Source organism: Copadichromis virginalis, linkage group LG22, assembly GCF_057382275.1.
Source record: "Copadichromis virginalis isolate Kocher_CV1m ecotype Utaka linkage group LG22, C_Virginalis_male_GT1.1, whole genome shotgun sequence".
NCBI lineage: Eukaryota > Metazoa > Chordata > Actinopteri > Cichliformes > Cichlidae > Copadichromis > Copadichromis virginalis.
The window spans coordinates 22,115,306-22,129,175 of NC_140638.1; the positions used below are offsets into that span (position 1 = coordinate 22,115,306).

Here is a 13,870-nt window from a genome sequence, read left to right on the forward strand (position 1 = left end):
TAGTTTCCTAAATACTGATAATATGAAGGTTGTACTCCCCCAGTCTGAAAAAGCTCAGGCTAGACAGGATGATGTGATGCAGAGGGAAGATAGCAAAGGATACATTTTTCGGAGGAGCCGTTTCCATCTAGTTAAGTCTTTTTCTCTCATTTTTGAGGTTCTCTCTTCACTCTTAACTGAAAATGTTTTGAAAGGAAATGATCTCTCTCTCTTCACAATCTTGTAAATAATGTTTTCTTGTTTTTAAAGGGTGCTTTGACAGGAGAAATAAGCCCAGCAACAACACACTTAAAGGCAACAAGTTAAAGCGCGTCCTCTACACTATACTATAGTAGATTAAAGAGACCTTGCGTTTCAGTTCTGAGGGTGTTTTTGTGGTGACTCATGCCCTACTTCCAGCTCAGTTTCTGAGTCAAAGCTAGGAAACACACATTAGGAATTTTGGCAGGCGCATCTTGGAAAGCTTACAGTGATTTAGATCCTTTGAGGGAAAACTCACCTCCAAAGGGAGATTCTTAAATGTCACTTTAGCTCAGAAAAGCCCGGACAAAAAGAGCAAGAGCAAAGACTATGAATTGTTAGAATAATAACAATGAAAGTTGCTGAGTCTCTGCAGCATCCGAACTGTAGTAACACACGCGCTGCCCTTTTGATAATGAAAGCTATTTCTGTGGATGACTCACTTGATTGCTATTCTTATCCACTATGACTAATCAAAGAAAAAGTCCTTGCGTCTTTCAAGCTGCTATTTCAGGTGAAACTGCTCTTTTTTTTGTAATTTCAAGCGCTGGCACGTCTTTTTGCTTTGAAAGCGACATTGTGTGATTGGCTCTCCTGACACATACTGTAGAAACTGAAACCTTACTCCTGTCTCTAAAAGCTTTCTCCTCCATACTGGTCCTTCTGGAGGCCGCCAAACACACAGCTAAAATGACCGACGATCACTTTCTGTCCTCTTTCTGCCTCTCATGTCTCCACTTCCTCATTGTCCTCCCTTTGTTTCCACAAGCTCGCCAACATCGTAATTTCCCCTCCCCTTTATCTCTCCGCAATTAATCTCAATCTCTTTGGCTCTCACTTTCACGCAGCATCTATCACGTTTTCTCAATCTCGCCCACCAACCCATCAATGCTCTATTCTTAGCGAGACAGATTGGTGAACTATTTCACTCTTTCTTTCTTTGTGGCTTTGCAATTTTGGAAGTGTAGCTTCTGCATGTAAAACACTACATCTAAACAGCATGTGGATTCAAAGCACACTGCCTGCAATCTGATTCAACGTTGACATTTGATATACCGTCTTTAAGATGCAACTGTTTACAGCAGCATACTTGCCAATATTTTCAAATGATTTTCAGTGGGGATGGGGGTTAGCTCATCTCGCCTGATATGCTAGCTGATATGGTGTCCTATGTTACCGTTATGTTATGACTTTGCAAAAAGGCTTGCCCACTGTCCAAATGGCTATAAATCTTTTGACAACCCCAAATGCCTCACTCACACAGGCTTAAAGACAAGTCAGCAAGCGCCCGCTAGCCACAGGTCGCAAGGGAAAAATGTTCCCCGACCAGTTTGCAGGTGATTGCCAGAGATGGGTGATTGTCGCTAGATGAAATTGGTTTGTACATTTGTCCAAACACTGCCAACTAGCCAGTGAGTGGTAATGAAACAGGGAAAAGTGTGACACTTTTCTTGTCCAGTTCTAGTGAGCCTGTATGAACTGCAGCCTAACTTTCTTCTTCTTGGCCGACAGGAAGAGCACCTGGTGTGTTCTTCTGCTGTTGTAGCCTATCTGCTTTAAGGTTCAACGTGTTGTCCACTCAGAGACGCTCTTCTGCATACATCGGTGCATTGATGCAGTATTTTATCTTGTTTGTCTGCTGTTCTGTGTATTTAATAAACACATTTTGCAAAATGTTAGACCTCTACACTTGATCAAAGTCACGTAATTGTACTTGACAGCAGAGTGGTCTTTTCTCAATAAATATCCCCAAACTGCTCATGTCAATAAGCGAGGCATGACTCAACGTGTTCATATGTAACATATCTAAGTCTAAGGTAAAATTAAAAAGCACAGTAAACACTGTGCTTACACAGAGCATACGCAAGCCTACTGCTGCCTGCCGTGTGGTGTTTTGGATGGGGATGGGGAGAACAGCTTTTGGTGCATAGGAGCAGCACACAGTTCTGCTTCTTTCTCAAGCAATGGGAACATACAGGCAGATTGATTTCTAATTCTGTTTCATGGCACAGAGACGCTGCTGCTGCTGCACTGCAGGAAGCGCTCAACAAGCGATTTAATTTCTACCCTGAAATGTTATCTCCTGTTGAACCGGAGCACAAAGTATCTGTAAGCTAGATATAGAGCTCCCCTTCTGATCAGGTTGTTTGGGGAATTTTCTTGACCTAAATGAAATTTTCTTCATGAAAAGTTATTGCTCTCATAATCCTGCTTTTATTGAAGATACACTGGCTGGAACCTGGAAAACAGCTAAATTAAATCAGAAGGAAATTAAAATATTCCATCCCAGTAGTAGAATTTTACAAAGCATTTATGTAAAGGCAGGTTTGAGATCAGTTTTGTTTTGCTCTTTACATGTTTTGCTCTGTGTGTTAGTGGTAGTTTAACAAGCAGCAGAAGGTCTTGTGATTTCGTTTGTTTTTTCGCCATATTTTGCCCATATTGTCTTATTTTTTTCTCATCTGCTTTTTCTCAAAAAAAATGAAATGCTCTGCCATCCCTAATCCTTTGGTCATCAGCCACAGAGTCAAGTAATCAAGAGGAAATTACATCTAAATTAAATTACTCTTTTCCTCATCGTAATTAATTGCCGTTAGACAAGAGCCTGTGTGGCATATTAACTCGCTGACAGACATCCTGCCATACATGAACGTTTTTTTTGATTTCATGAAATAATTTCCCATGCAACCCGATGCTGAGAAGCGCTAATCACTTACTTCACATTGACCACTCCCTAACTTAGGTCTTTGCCTGAAATGTTGCATTGCAGTTCACACACAGCGACAGTGCACACACGTGCACACACGTGCACACAAAGGGGAAATTCGATTTGTTTAATTCCCATGCATTATCTTTAAAGACGGGGTAAGACTAGGCTACACTTAACCCTCGACCACATTTATTTGTTTTTGCATGCTCTGTTAGAGTTAAATAACTGACTTGGAAAAGTGGAACGCTGGCAGTGTTTCATAAATGGTTAAATTATAGAGAAAAGGATTCTTTTGGAAGGATAAAAATACAGATGCAGCACAGCAAATGGGGGAAAAAAACAAGGAAACAAAGCTTATGATTGCACATTAATACAACATAATAAACCAATTTTGAGAAGTCACGATCATTAACCTAATTACTTGTACTGTAAATAGTTTTTATGCACTTTCTGAACTGTTGCCCCTACATTATATTCGTTCTATGGCTGTTGTTTGTCAAAAAGCTGATATGCCCTTAAACAAATGGTTCAAAGTGAGAAATACTTGTAGTTAGCTTATCTTAGCATACAGATGGGGAAACAAACCATGATTATGGCTGATCAAGTCCTGCTTTCACTGTACAGTAAAAAATAAAATAAATACAAATCATATCCTTGGCTGGTTTTAAAATGAGGTGAATGCAAAAACCAAATGATTACAACATTATTTAGCAAAAATCAAACCAAAATGCAAAACATTGTGTAAAAAATTAAGTACACCCTTACTGCTTCCATAGAAATCAGGAAGGTTAGTAAACAACCAGGTGTGTTAACACAATGCCAAGATGGAAAGATATCATCAACGATCTTTGGGAAGACAATCTGGGAAAGGTTATAAGTCCATTTTCAAACAGTTTGAGTTTCAGCTTTCTACACTAAGATTTCCACTCCTGGAAATCTTAGTCAAATATTTGTGACTAAGATTTCCAGGAGTGGTCATCTCAGCAAATGCAATCCAATGTCAATATATATTCAATGATCAAAAAGAAAAAAGAAAAAAACTGCAAAGAACAAAAGGCTCTATCTCAGACTGTGCAGATCTCAAAGGATACCAAAGTGGAGGTGATTGGTCATAAAGCACAGTGTTACATTTGGTGGAGGGTGATGATTTGGCCTTATTTTACAGCCACGGGACAAAATAGGTGAGGGCATCTACTTTACAGCTAAAAGTTGCCCAACTCTGGGTTTTAAAACAGAACAATGATCCCAAGCACAGCAAAGAATCTACAACAACAATGTAGCTTGCCATCACCAGTGTGTGAATGTGTGTGTGAATGGGTGGATGACTGGATATGTAAAGCGCTTTGGGGTCCTTAGGGACTAGTAAAGCGCTATATAAATACAGGCCATTTACAACAGAATTTCTAAAGAAGAAAATAAAAATGTTGCTCTGGTCCACTCGGAGTCCAAACATCAAACTGATAACAACTGTGCATAAACAAATGCCTGCAAAATGAACTGAAGCAATTCTTTGGCCCCATGAGCTGCCCAGATTTCCTCCATGATGATGTCAAACATTGATAAAGTCATGACTAAATTTGGTTCTACAAGATACTGAATCATGGGGTGTACTTACTAATATTTAAAACCTTAGAACTGAAAGAGGTGGACCTTTATTTTTTCGTGACTGTAGACAGATGCCCGGGGTCTCTTGGGAGGGCTGATTGGAATCAATAAAACAAAAAAGCCAGCCGAGCCAACTTGCTCGGTAAATTTCTGCTGTTTACATGTTTGAGTTAACTTGGCTGTAGTGATTTTCATGCTTTTTTTTACTTGTTATATTGTTATGTGTTGCTTTGCCTTTTTTATTCCTCGGTGAAATGTTTAAGGGCAGTTCAGAAAAGACAAACCTTCATTTACCAAGACCAGCTATTCCAATTCAACTTGATTGAATAATTCATCATTGGGAAAAAAGGGGGCATTAAGTCATGTGCTTTGGGAATGTGATTATGATCTATTTAATCACATGTTATCACTATTTAAATGTTATCATAGCTATCTTCATTTAGAGGCTCCAAGTTAAACTTTCCTAGGCTTGATAAGATGAGGTTTGCCTTGATAGCAGGGAGGGGAGCGACTATGGCCCTAATACAATCTGACAGATGGCAAAAAAGGACAGAAAGGTTACAAAGCAAAACCTGTGCTGTGATCGCTGACATAGACGTGGATGAAGACAAACGAACTGAGGCCGTCAGGTCAACGGTAATGTCTGTGTTTGTTCTCATGGACAGCTGTAACGCTGGCAAAACAAACACTTGGAATGCATGCGTCTTTCTAAAAGAAATGCAACATCAAAGAGAAAATTAAATTTGTTGGTCACAAGCTCTACTGTCATACAGCAGTAAACCCCAATGCACTGCGTGATTTGTTAAGTTGCTCCCAGTGTTTGAAAATGTGGTTACACTTTTATCTTATTTGTGGTAGCTCAACTGACACAATGGATTGCCAAAAAGTGATTTCTGATGTTTCTTTTAGTTTTTTTTATGTCTAATATCTCTACTGATATTGGTAAATGGGCTGTAGTGAAGAAGATATTTGAAGGGGTTCTATATAAATAAAGAAATAACTGGCTTTGCAAATATCTGTATATCTCTTCATATCTGAATCAATCCAGTCTTTAGTATTGAAATGAGAGTTGTATTTATCCTACAGACTTCTTGGCAAAAACTACAAATGCACATTTGAGACATTTATCAAAAGACAACTATGCCCTGCACTAAAAAAATGTTACGTCTGTGTAGATGTGGTTTGGTTACATTTCACAGAGTGAAACTGGCCAGTCAACCAACTGCTATTAGACTATTTTTTTTCTAACTGGAGTAAAAACTGCTGATCCTCCAACAGCCGTTTGAAATTGGTTCTAAAAGATCAGAAATCATTCTCTAAAGATTGCCACGCTTGTTTGTCCTATTTTTTTTTTTTTTTTTTTTTTAACAGTGTGGGCCTTTTAAGCTAATTTCACCATGTATTCATCAGTGGCTGAATTATACCGGTTTAGCTAGTTTGCTTTTTTAAGCCAATTTGACATAAAATAATAGACACATCCAATGATACTTTTGTCACACTCATTAAACCTTTGCCTTTGTAACAAGAACAAATTAATTATACGCTAAAAACCTGTGTTTACCTACTATTTCATATCAAAATGGCTGCTGTGAAGTTTGTGTTGTGTAAGGACTTGATGCATTATCAGAAGCATGCTAATAGTGTCACGGAGGCTAATATAATTGGTGCTAGCTGTCTACCAAATTGCACCTTAACTAATTAAATTGCTTTGGGTTATTTAAAAAAGTGATGTTACTAATAATATGTTTTGCTGTGAACTTAATGTATTAATCATCCATCTTTTTCTGTTACTTGAAATTCTAGGATTGTGTTTTTTCTGCGTTGTGAGTAATTGGCGGGTATATCAGTTTATATGACGCACATTGCTAATCAAGATAACCAGCATTACCTGATAATGTTTTCAGTTTTATTCAGATCTTGTCACTTCTCGACATTATTAAACCACGACAGCAATGACCAAAGCACCAGACTCGAGATGTTAAAGCAGTAGTCAAAAAACCAATGGGTGATTTTTTTGAGTGTTCCATCTTTTATATACAGTCTGTGGTCACAAATAGTGCAATAATGCCAGGCTAATTAGGAGTTTTAATTTTCAGGATTTTAGCTTCCTAAGGTAAAGCAAAGGAGGTCGCTAGTGATTGTTGATTATTTTGTAAAAACTAGAGGGTTACATTGTGGGGTGTTCAACAAAACCTTTAAACTTAATCTAAGTTTTTATTTGCTGTTTGTTAACTGGCTTGACTCATTTTGAATAAACTCCATAATACAGGAATAGCTCCAAATGTGTCATATGACACATGAATTGTGTAAACTGTAAATATGGCTCTGAATCTCTGATTCATATGTACACTATAACCTCTTGGTCTTACTTAAGCTTCCACTTTGAATCTTCCCTTAGTCCAAATTTAGCTGGGGTCTGGCAGTAAATATACCACAACATATCCTTCATCTCCAACACCCATGCTTGGTTACTGTTGCTATGCATGGTGGATCGTTGCCGTCACCGGTGCATCCAATAGGCATGTCGGCGTAACCCGGGAGTCTAAAAACAGCATTCTATATTACAGCATATAATGAGAATGGCTTCATCAGTGTGCTCTCCAAATGTCAGAGCAGTTTTAATGATCTACTGAGCACACACACACACACACACACACACACACACACACACACACACACACACACACACACACACACACACACACACACAAAGAAGCTATATGTCATGTGTGAGTGTGCATGCAGTCACAGTGTGTGGCTCTTTTCTGCATTGTTGGCATTTTTAAGCAATCTCACCTTCCTAATAGTGTTCAGTGTTGAACCTATTAGTTCTTTCCACCCTAACACTTTTGTGTTACACCCTTATATTTTTTTCCTCTACCATGATACATAACATGTGCATAAGCAGCTGAGAAAAAAAGTTTAGTGTTTTTTATTCCCGTGCTTCGCATTTCCGCGAGATTCATGAGGTTGTTTACAGGGGCGGGGTATTACTCATCGTAGTGAAGCCAACAGGAGACACTTTAACTGTTTTTGTAACACACAGAAACTGAAAACCCTCTACTGTAGCACAATAAAGCACAACAGCTTATGCAATGTTTTTGTTTTAGCTGCTCAAATGGCATATATGTCAGACAACCTCTAATTACTTCTTCCGGGATGTGTGCTTTGTGTGTTTTGATGTTAACAGTATAACAGACTGAATTCACCAGCAGGTTGGGAGAAAATACATCCAAAATGATTATGAAGCAGGAAATAAGATGAGGCAGATACAATAAGAAAAGAAGAAAAGGAATTGGTTAGGAAGGGGTTCATAAGATAACTAGCAGACAAAAAGCTGGAGAGAAAGAGGAGCAATAAGAGGAGAATATGACAGTGGAAAAGCAGTGGAGGCTCGATTCAAAGAGTGGGACTTGTGGAGGGGACAATATGAGTAAGGGGGAAAGGCTTGTGAGCGAACATGCCGGCCGGGGCTCTTGGTGCAATGCAGAAGGCATTGCCATGGAAACGAATGGAGGGAAAGAGCAGAAGAGGAGGAGGAGGAGGGGATTAAATAGGAAGGAAGAGATCAGTGCCTCATACTGTGTAGGGGGCTATTTTCACGAGAGGGGAGGGGCCGGTAGACAAACGAGTAACAAGTGTGGAAATGGAGTTAAATGAATAGCTTCTCGATAGTTTAACACTGGAGTTCTCCCACTTGTGTGCATGAAACTACTCATCGTAACAGAGGCGTCGTCGCACTTGTGTTAAAATTTAAACACACTCTTCAGCAGACTTGTGCGGTTTGGTTGTGAGCGAGGACAAAGTTTTGGAGAGGAAGTTAGTGCAGAAGTTACAGTCAAGTATTTCCTGTACAAGTTACGATTCTTATTTTTTTTTTAAATGAAATAAAATAAAAGGCAATAGCGGATGAGCCTGTCGCTATGGCGCTAGTTGTCTCAGGTGGCATTGTCTGAGGTCCAGATCTGAGGGCGGGGGTTGTCATGGCAGCAGGAGTGCATGGAGTTTGTCTGGGTGTCATGCTACAACACATACAGACCTTTCCCTTTCTCTCTCGGTGTCTCTCTCTCGTGCACACACACACACGCGCACACACACATACGCACACATACACACACAGGCTGTTGGAAATACTCTTTACTGCAGGATTATAAATAGAAGGTACCAGAAGGCAGCACCCCTCTCCTCATCTTCAATGCCCATGGGACCCTATCATTCTCATCTTCCTTTTCACCCATCTATCCTCAGCACTCGTCCTCTCTCTTCTTTAGAGCCCCACAGATGCAGCATTTTTTTTGTAAAGGTTTATACTAGTCCGCTTCAACCTAACGTGCATCTTTTTAGATTGTTGCAGACATCGACAGCATTTTTGTTAACATGGGATGCACAACAGTTTATTTTCAGCTGGAACAAAAGAGCTCTGTTCAGTAACCTGTAGCATTTTAAGATTTGTTCAGGTGAAAGCAAGAGAAGGTCTAGCAGATTGATAGAGAGATACATAGATCTGTCCTCGTCTGTCATTATCATCATTTTAACACCCAAAACTACCATCAAGGGCCTCTGTTTTGCTGTCTGTTTATCTCCACAGTGATGGTGATGATGCAGGGTGTCTGTGGTTGTCATGGTAATGAGCCTGGCATGGTAAGGATGCTTAATGAGACTGGAGATGCTCGGGCTAATGAAGTGGGACGGCTGGGTGTTCGCTTAACTGGCAGCGATAAGGAACCACTTGTTAAGTCTGCTGTGCCTTCACTGTGCTGTTTTGCTATATATCCAGGCTCCTATACAGGGCAGATGTACATGTTTCTACAGCAACCACCGCTGTAGTCGTAAAGGCGCTCTGTGATGTATTACTTCTCTTTGTTATTGCTTTGATAAGCAGCCATTTGCCTCATAATTAACAAGGTCAAAGAAGAGGAAAGCTTTTAATCCCCACTGGAAAGTTTTTGAAAAATATTTTTGGCCAGAAAATCTCCTTTCATAGGGTTGACCCAGAAATTAGTCAGAGCCACTGTGGAGGTTTTTCTAAAGTGAGCTTTGCTGACATGACAGCTCACAGCTGCTTTCTCATCCTCCCGTGTGACTAAACTGTCACTGTGTGGCCCGGGCTGTTCACGTGCAGACACTTTGTGCACATGTTGCACAGAGGTGTGAGTGCGCAAGCTGCATACTAGGGGTGCAACGATACACAAAATTCACGGTTCGGTTCGGTTCGAAAATTATAAATATATATTTTAACTCAAAAGTACAGTTTTTAAATTTAACCCTAACCCTTGTGCGTGTTTTTTATTTTGACAGCGAATGCGCACCTGCGGACCACTTATGTGCAGCCCTGGTTATTTAGCTCGTCATATCGCAGCCACAGAAATTCTTTTGTCCATGAAACCATAAAGCTGCACTTTCTTTTTGCCTTATAGTCTGATTTGTCATAACTTCTCCGTTTTGTGGTAAGCTTTTCTTTGGCTGTCACTTCTTCACCCTGACCTGTCTTATTTGGCTCAGCAGAACTGAAATGCTTTTACACACTCACTCACATAAGCTCAGCGATTCTCTGCACGATCAACCTCTCACATGTTTAAGCTGCGGGAGATTTCACTTGTCATGTTTGCATAGTAAGCTAACGATTAATAAGACGATGTCAGAGGAATTGGTGCACAAATTATCATCACTCACAGATCAGTGCTGTCGCTCTCTATACACAGTTCGCACGATTGCAAAGTGAAAGCAAAAAAACAAGCGCAAATTCAAACGCGACTTCAATATGTCACATATTGACAGTGGCTCACCGATGCCAATGACATAATTACCCAGCTACATTTCTGAAAGAATGCAAAAGCATTGACATATATTTTTCCTACAATAGCCCGACGGGCAGGGCAGAGATAGATTTTGGTAGCCCGACTGAAAAAATCGCTAGCTCCGGGACGTCGGGCTAGCGATATTGCAAGCCCTGTATCTGATTGAGGAATCACTCATCTTTGGAAAAGAGAGTTTATTACAGAGAAATGGCTCTTTCCAAAATAAAAGCTATACTATCCGCTTCTTCTGGGCTATATTCTCAGCAGCATAAGGAGAATCATGTGCTAACAGCTGTCTAAATGACTCGGCTAAAGTTAGTAGCATGCTTGCTTTTTTTTGTCTGCTTCCACTTGTCTTTGCACTAGGATGATGTCGGCGTAAATGTGCAGTCATATTCGTCGTGTTCCCACTAGTGCTTTCAGGTTAATCTCGTTGAAATGACCTTAACGCCACAACACGGCAAATCTCCGTTAACGAGCTACCGCCGATCGCTCTGTGCATGGGGCTAGACGGCCAACACGTTAACGAGCTAACTGCGCTAGCACACTAGTTCACACCAATGTAATTGAGCATTGCATGGCACATCCAACATACTGTTTTACTTTAGTCCATGACTCGCTTACCTTCAGGGTCATACGTCACATGAAAACCAAAATAATTCCAAACGCCAGATCTGAATGAGGGTGGGGGAGGTGCCCTGCGCTCTTCCTTCTGACTATACTGTCTGTGTTGAGCGCTCAGTGGATCTGCGCTGGACAGTGCAGCCTAGGCGGAGTAGTCGAACACAGATTCACTGAGCGCTCAACACAGACAGCATCGTCAAAAGGAAAATTGATAAAATAAATTACAAATGTTGTATTGTTCGATACATATGCGTACCGAACCGAAAGCACTGTATCGAACGGTTCAATATCGATACGAATATCGTTGCACCCCTACTGCATACCCGTGTAAAGGTGTGAATTTACAGTTGTGAACATCGATCTCTTATCAAAGAGTTGGCAAATGCCAACTCTTTGATAAAACTGACCTAAAACTCTATGGCTAATGCTACAAGAATGACATCGAGGCCGAGGTGTGGAGTGATAAAAGTGAAGGAAAGAGCTGCACAACCTTACACTTCATATCCTGAACCCAAATCACTTCATCTGTGCCCTGCTGCTGCTATTTCAGCATGCCGAGTCACACGGAGATACAGTGTGTCATTACAGGGGATGATGTCCTGAAAGCTTCTTCTGGGGTTAGCACTCTCTGGCTTGCTCTCATTCTCCTAACGTCAGCAGGACTTGCAAAGCCTTGATAACCCTCCCCTCTCCTCCTCTCATCTCCTCATCTTTCTGAGCTCAGCCTCTCACCTCTCCCCTTGCCCTGCCACCCACTACTCTTCCCCATGCTGCCAATTTGTGTTTCTGCCTTACAAGCCGAGGCTCAGGAGGTCCTGCTAAAGGCTTATTGCTCCCTAGTTGCAACAGCCATTGCAAAATGGGCTTTGTGCATTTAAAATGGACTGTAGTTATACCTGTGATGTGGAGCTGTTTTTCAGTAGCGCAGGGACACCCCAGTGGATATTGCCTTCTCGCTAGAGTGGCCTCGCTTCATAATAAAGAGTGCAGGAATCTGAGCTTTCTAGGCAAACTTGAATTCTTGATTATTTGTGGTAGGTAGCTTTGAAAAAGCAAACATTTTACACAGAAACACACTCACAAATAACTAAAGAGAAACATCAGACATTTTTAGGCAATTTGTGCATCTGAGTGTGTATGTGTGTAAACTTTGCTTGGCTTTACGAAGTATCTTAAATTCTCATAAGGGTCACATAATTTCACCGTTAACCCCTGGCGCCCTTAACAGGCAGCTCTAATAATCCTTGGATTATTATACTTAGTGGATTAGCCTGTTGAAATAAAGGTACTTAAAGAAGGGAACATGACCTCTGTGTTCTGCTTTCAGATGGCGGGACAAAGAAGCTCCGCAGCACCATCCGGCGAAGCACGGAGACCGGAATCGCCGTCGAGATGAGAAACCGAGTGACACGGCAGGGCAGCAAGGACTCAACCGACGGCAGCACTAACTCAAACAGCTCCGATGGAACGTGCGTGTCCCGTCCAACAGTGTATCCGTTCGCTCGTCCATATACACAATACCTGTTCATCCAGCATGAGTCTGTTTCTCCTCTTGCAGGTTTGTCTTCCCTACCACACGCCTGGGCCCTGAGAGCCAGTTCAGTGACTTCCTGGACGGACTAGGCCCCGCTCAGATTGTAGGCCGGCAAACATTAGCCACACCCCCAATGGGTAAGCGTGAAGTCGGCCAGCATCACCATCTAGTCCCGTGCAGTCCACTCCATTCTCATCTGTTTTTATCATACAAAACTAGTAGAAGTCATCAATTGTTTCTACTTGATAGCGTTTGATTGAAATGTGAGACATATAAGCAGGACAATATATCGCACACCAGCACAGTCAGATCATTCAGTTAATACATCATCAATCAGAACCTCCGGTTTCTGTTTAAAACTTTTTGCAGCATGCATCCACTTAAATGCACAACAGCATCGTGAAATACTGCCCAGTAATCGTGTATTCGCTCAGCAGGAATGAAGTTATTCCTGCGTGAGCTATAAATCTTTCATGCAAAGGTTACTGGTTTTGAAAAAATAACTACCCAGAGCAGTGTGCTCCTTTATATCTGGTGGTGAAGATGGCGTTGTAGCACTATGTGGCCCTCTGCTGCTGAACATTGTCTGTTGCAGCTGCAGTCCAGGCTCTCGTTTGATTGTTAGCTGAGTACCACAGAGATCTCAGCTGCATTGAAACTTCAGGGTTTTTTAAAAAAAAAAAAAATTTTTATTATGGTGTTATATTGAGTTTTGGTTTGTTTTGATCTATAGGGGATGTAAATGTAGGCATGGTAGACAGAGGAGGGCAGCTAGAGGTGGAGGTCAACCAGGCCAGAGGGTTGACCCCCAAACCAGGCTCCAAGAACATACCAGGTACTCACTTCTTGATGAAAGCTACAATTCTGTGGGCTTAGCAGCACATGCATGAGGCTCACTTTTTCTTTTTTCCTCTGCAGCAACCTATGTGAAGGTGTATCTTCTGGAGAACGGCGTGTGCTTGGCTAAGAAGAAAACCAAAGTAGTGAAGAAGACTCTGGACCCCACCTACCAGCAGGCTTTGTTGTTCGATGAGAGTCCTCAGGGCAAAGTCTTACAGGTAAGTAATCCTCTTTTTCTAGCCTTTACAATTTTCCGCCAAACATTTTAAGCTTCATCACCCAAAAATGAAACGTCTCACGCATTTTTCTTTTGATCCCGAACACCCCAAATAATTGATTTTACGCTGTCTTTGCTGGTCTCACAGGTTTAAACTGGGTGATACTGAAAGTTCTTATGCACCAATCAAAAACTTCATAGGACTTATAATTATTGAGTTAGTAAATTTGTTGTATGAAAAATAGATTTGGGGTCTTCCAGTAGCTGAGAAGTCTCCACAGCACTGGAAAGCAGTAAAAAAA

The 13,870-nt window shown here is 41.1% G+C and overlaps 1 protein-coding gene across 4 annotated transcripts in view; it reads left to right on the plus strand.

Moving 5' to 3' along the window:
• rims3 (regulating synaptic membrane exocytosis 3) overlaps positions 1 to 13,870 on the plus strand; it is a 51,660-nt gene that overhangs the window by 31,401 nt on the left and 6,389 nt on the right. For all 4 annotated transcript variants that reach the window (XM_085445831.1, XM_085445832.1, XM_085445834.1 and 1 more), the window contains exons 3-6: positions 12,305 to 12,446; positions 12,536 to 12,648; positions 13,245 to 13,346; positions 13,430 to 13,569. In XM_085445831.1, coding sequence (XP_085301957.1) covers positions 12,305 to 12,446; positions 12,536 to 12,648; positions 13,245 to 13,346; positions 13,430 to 13,569 — 497 coding nt within the window. The remainder of the gene's footprint in view (positions 1 to 12,304; positions 12,447 to 12,535; positions 12,649 to 13,244; positions 13,347 to 13,429; positions 13,570 to 13,870) is intronic.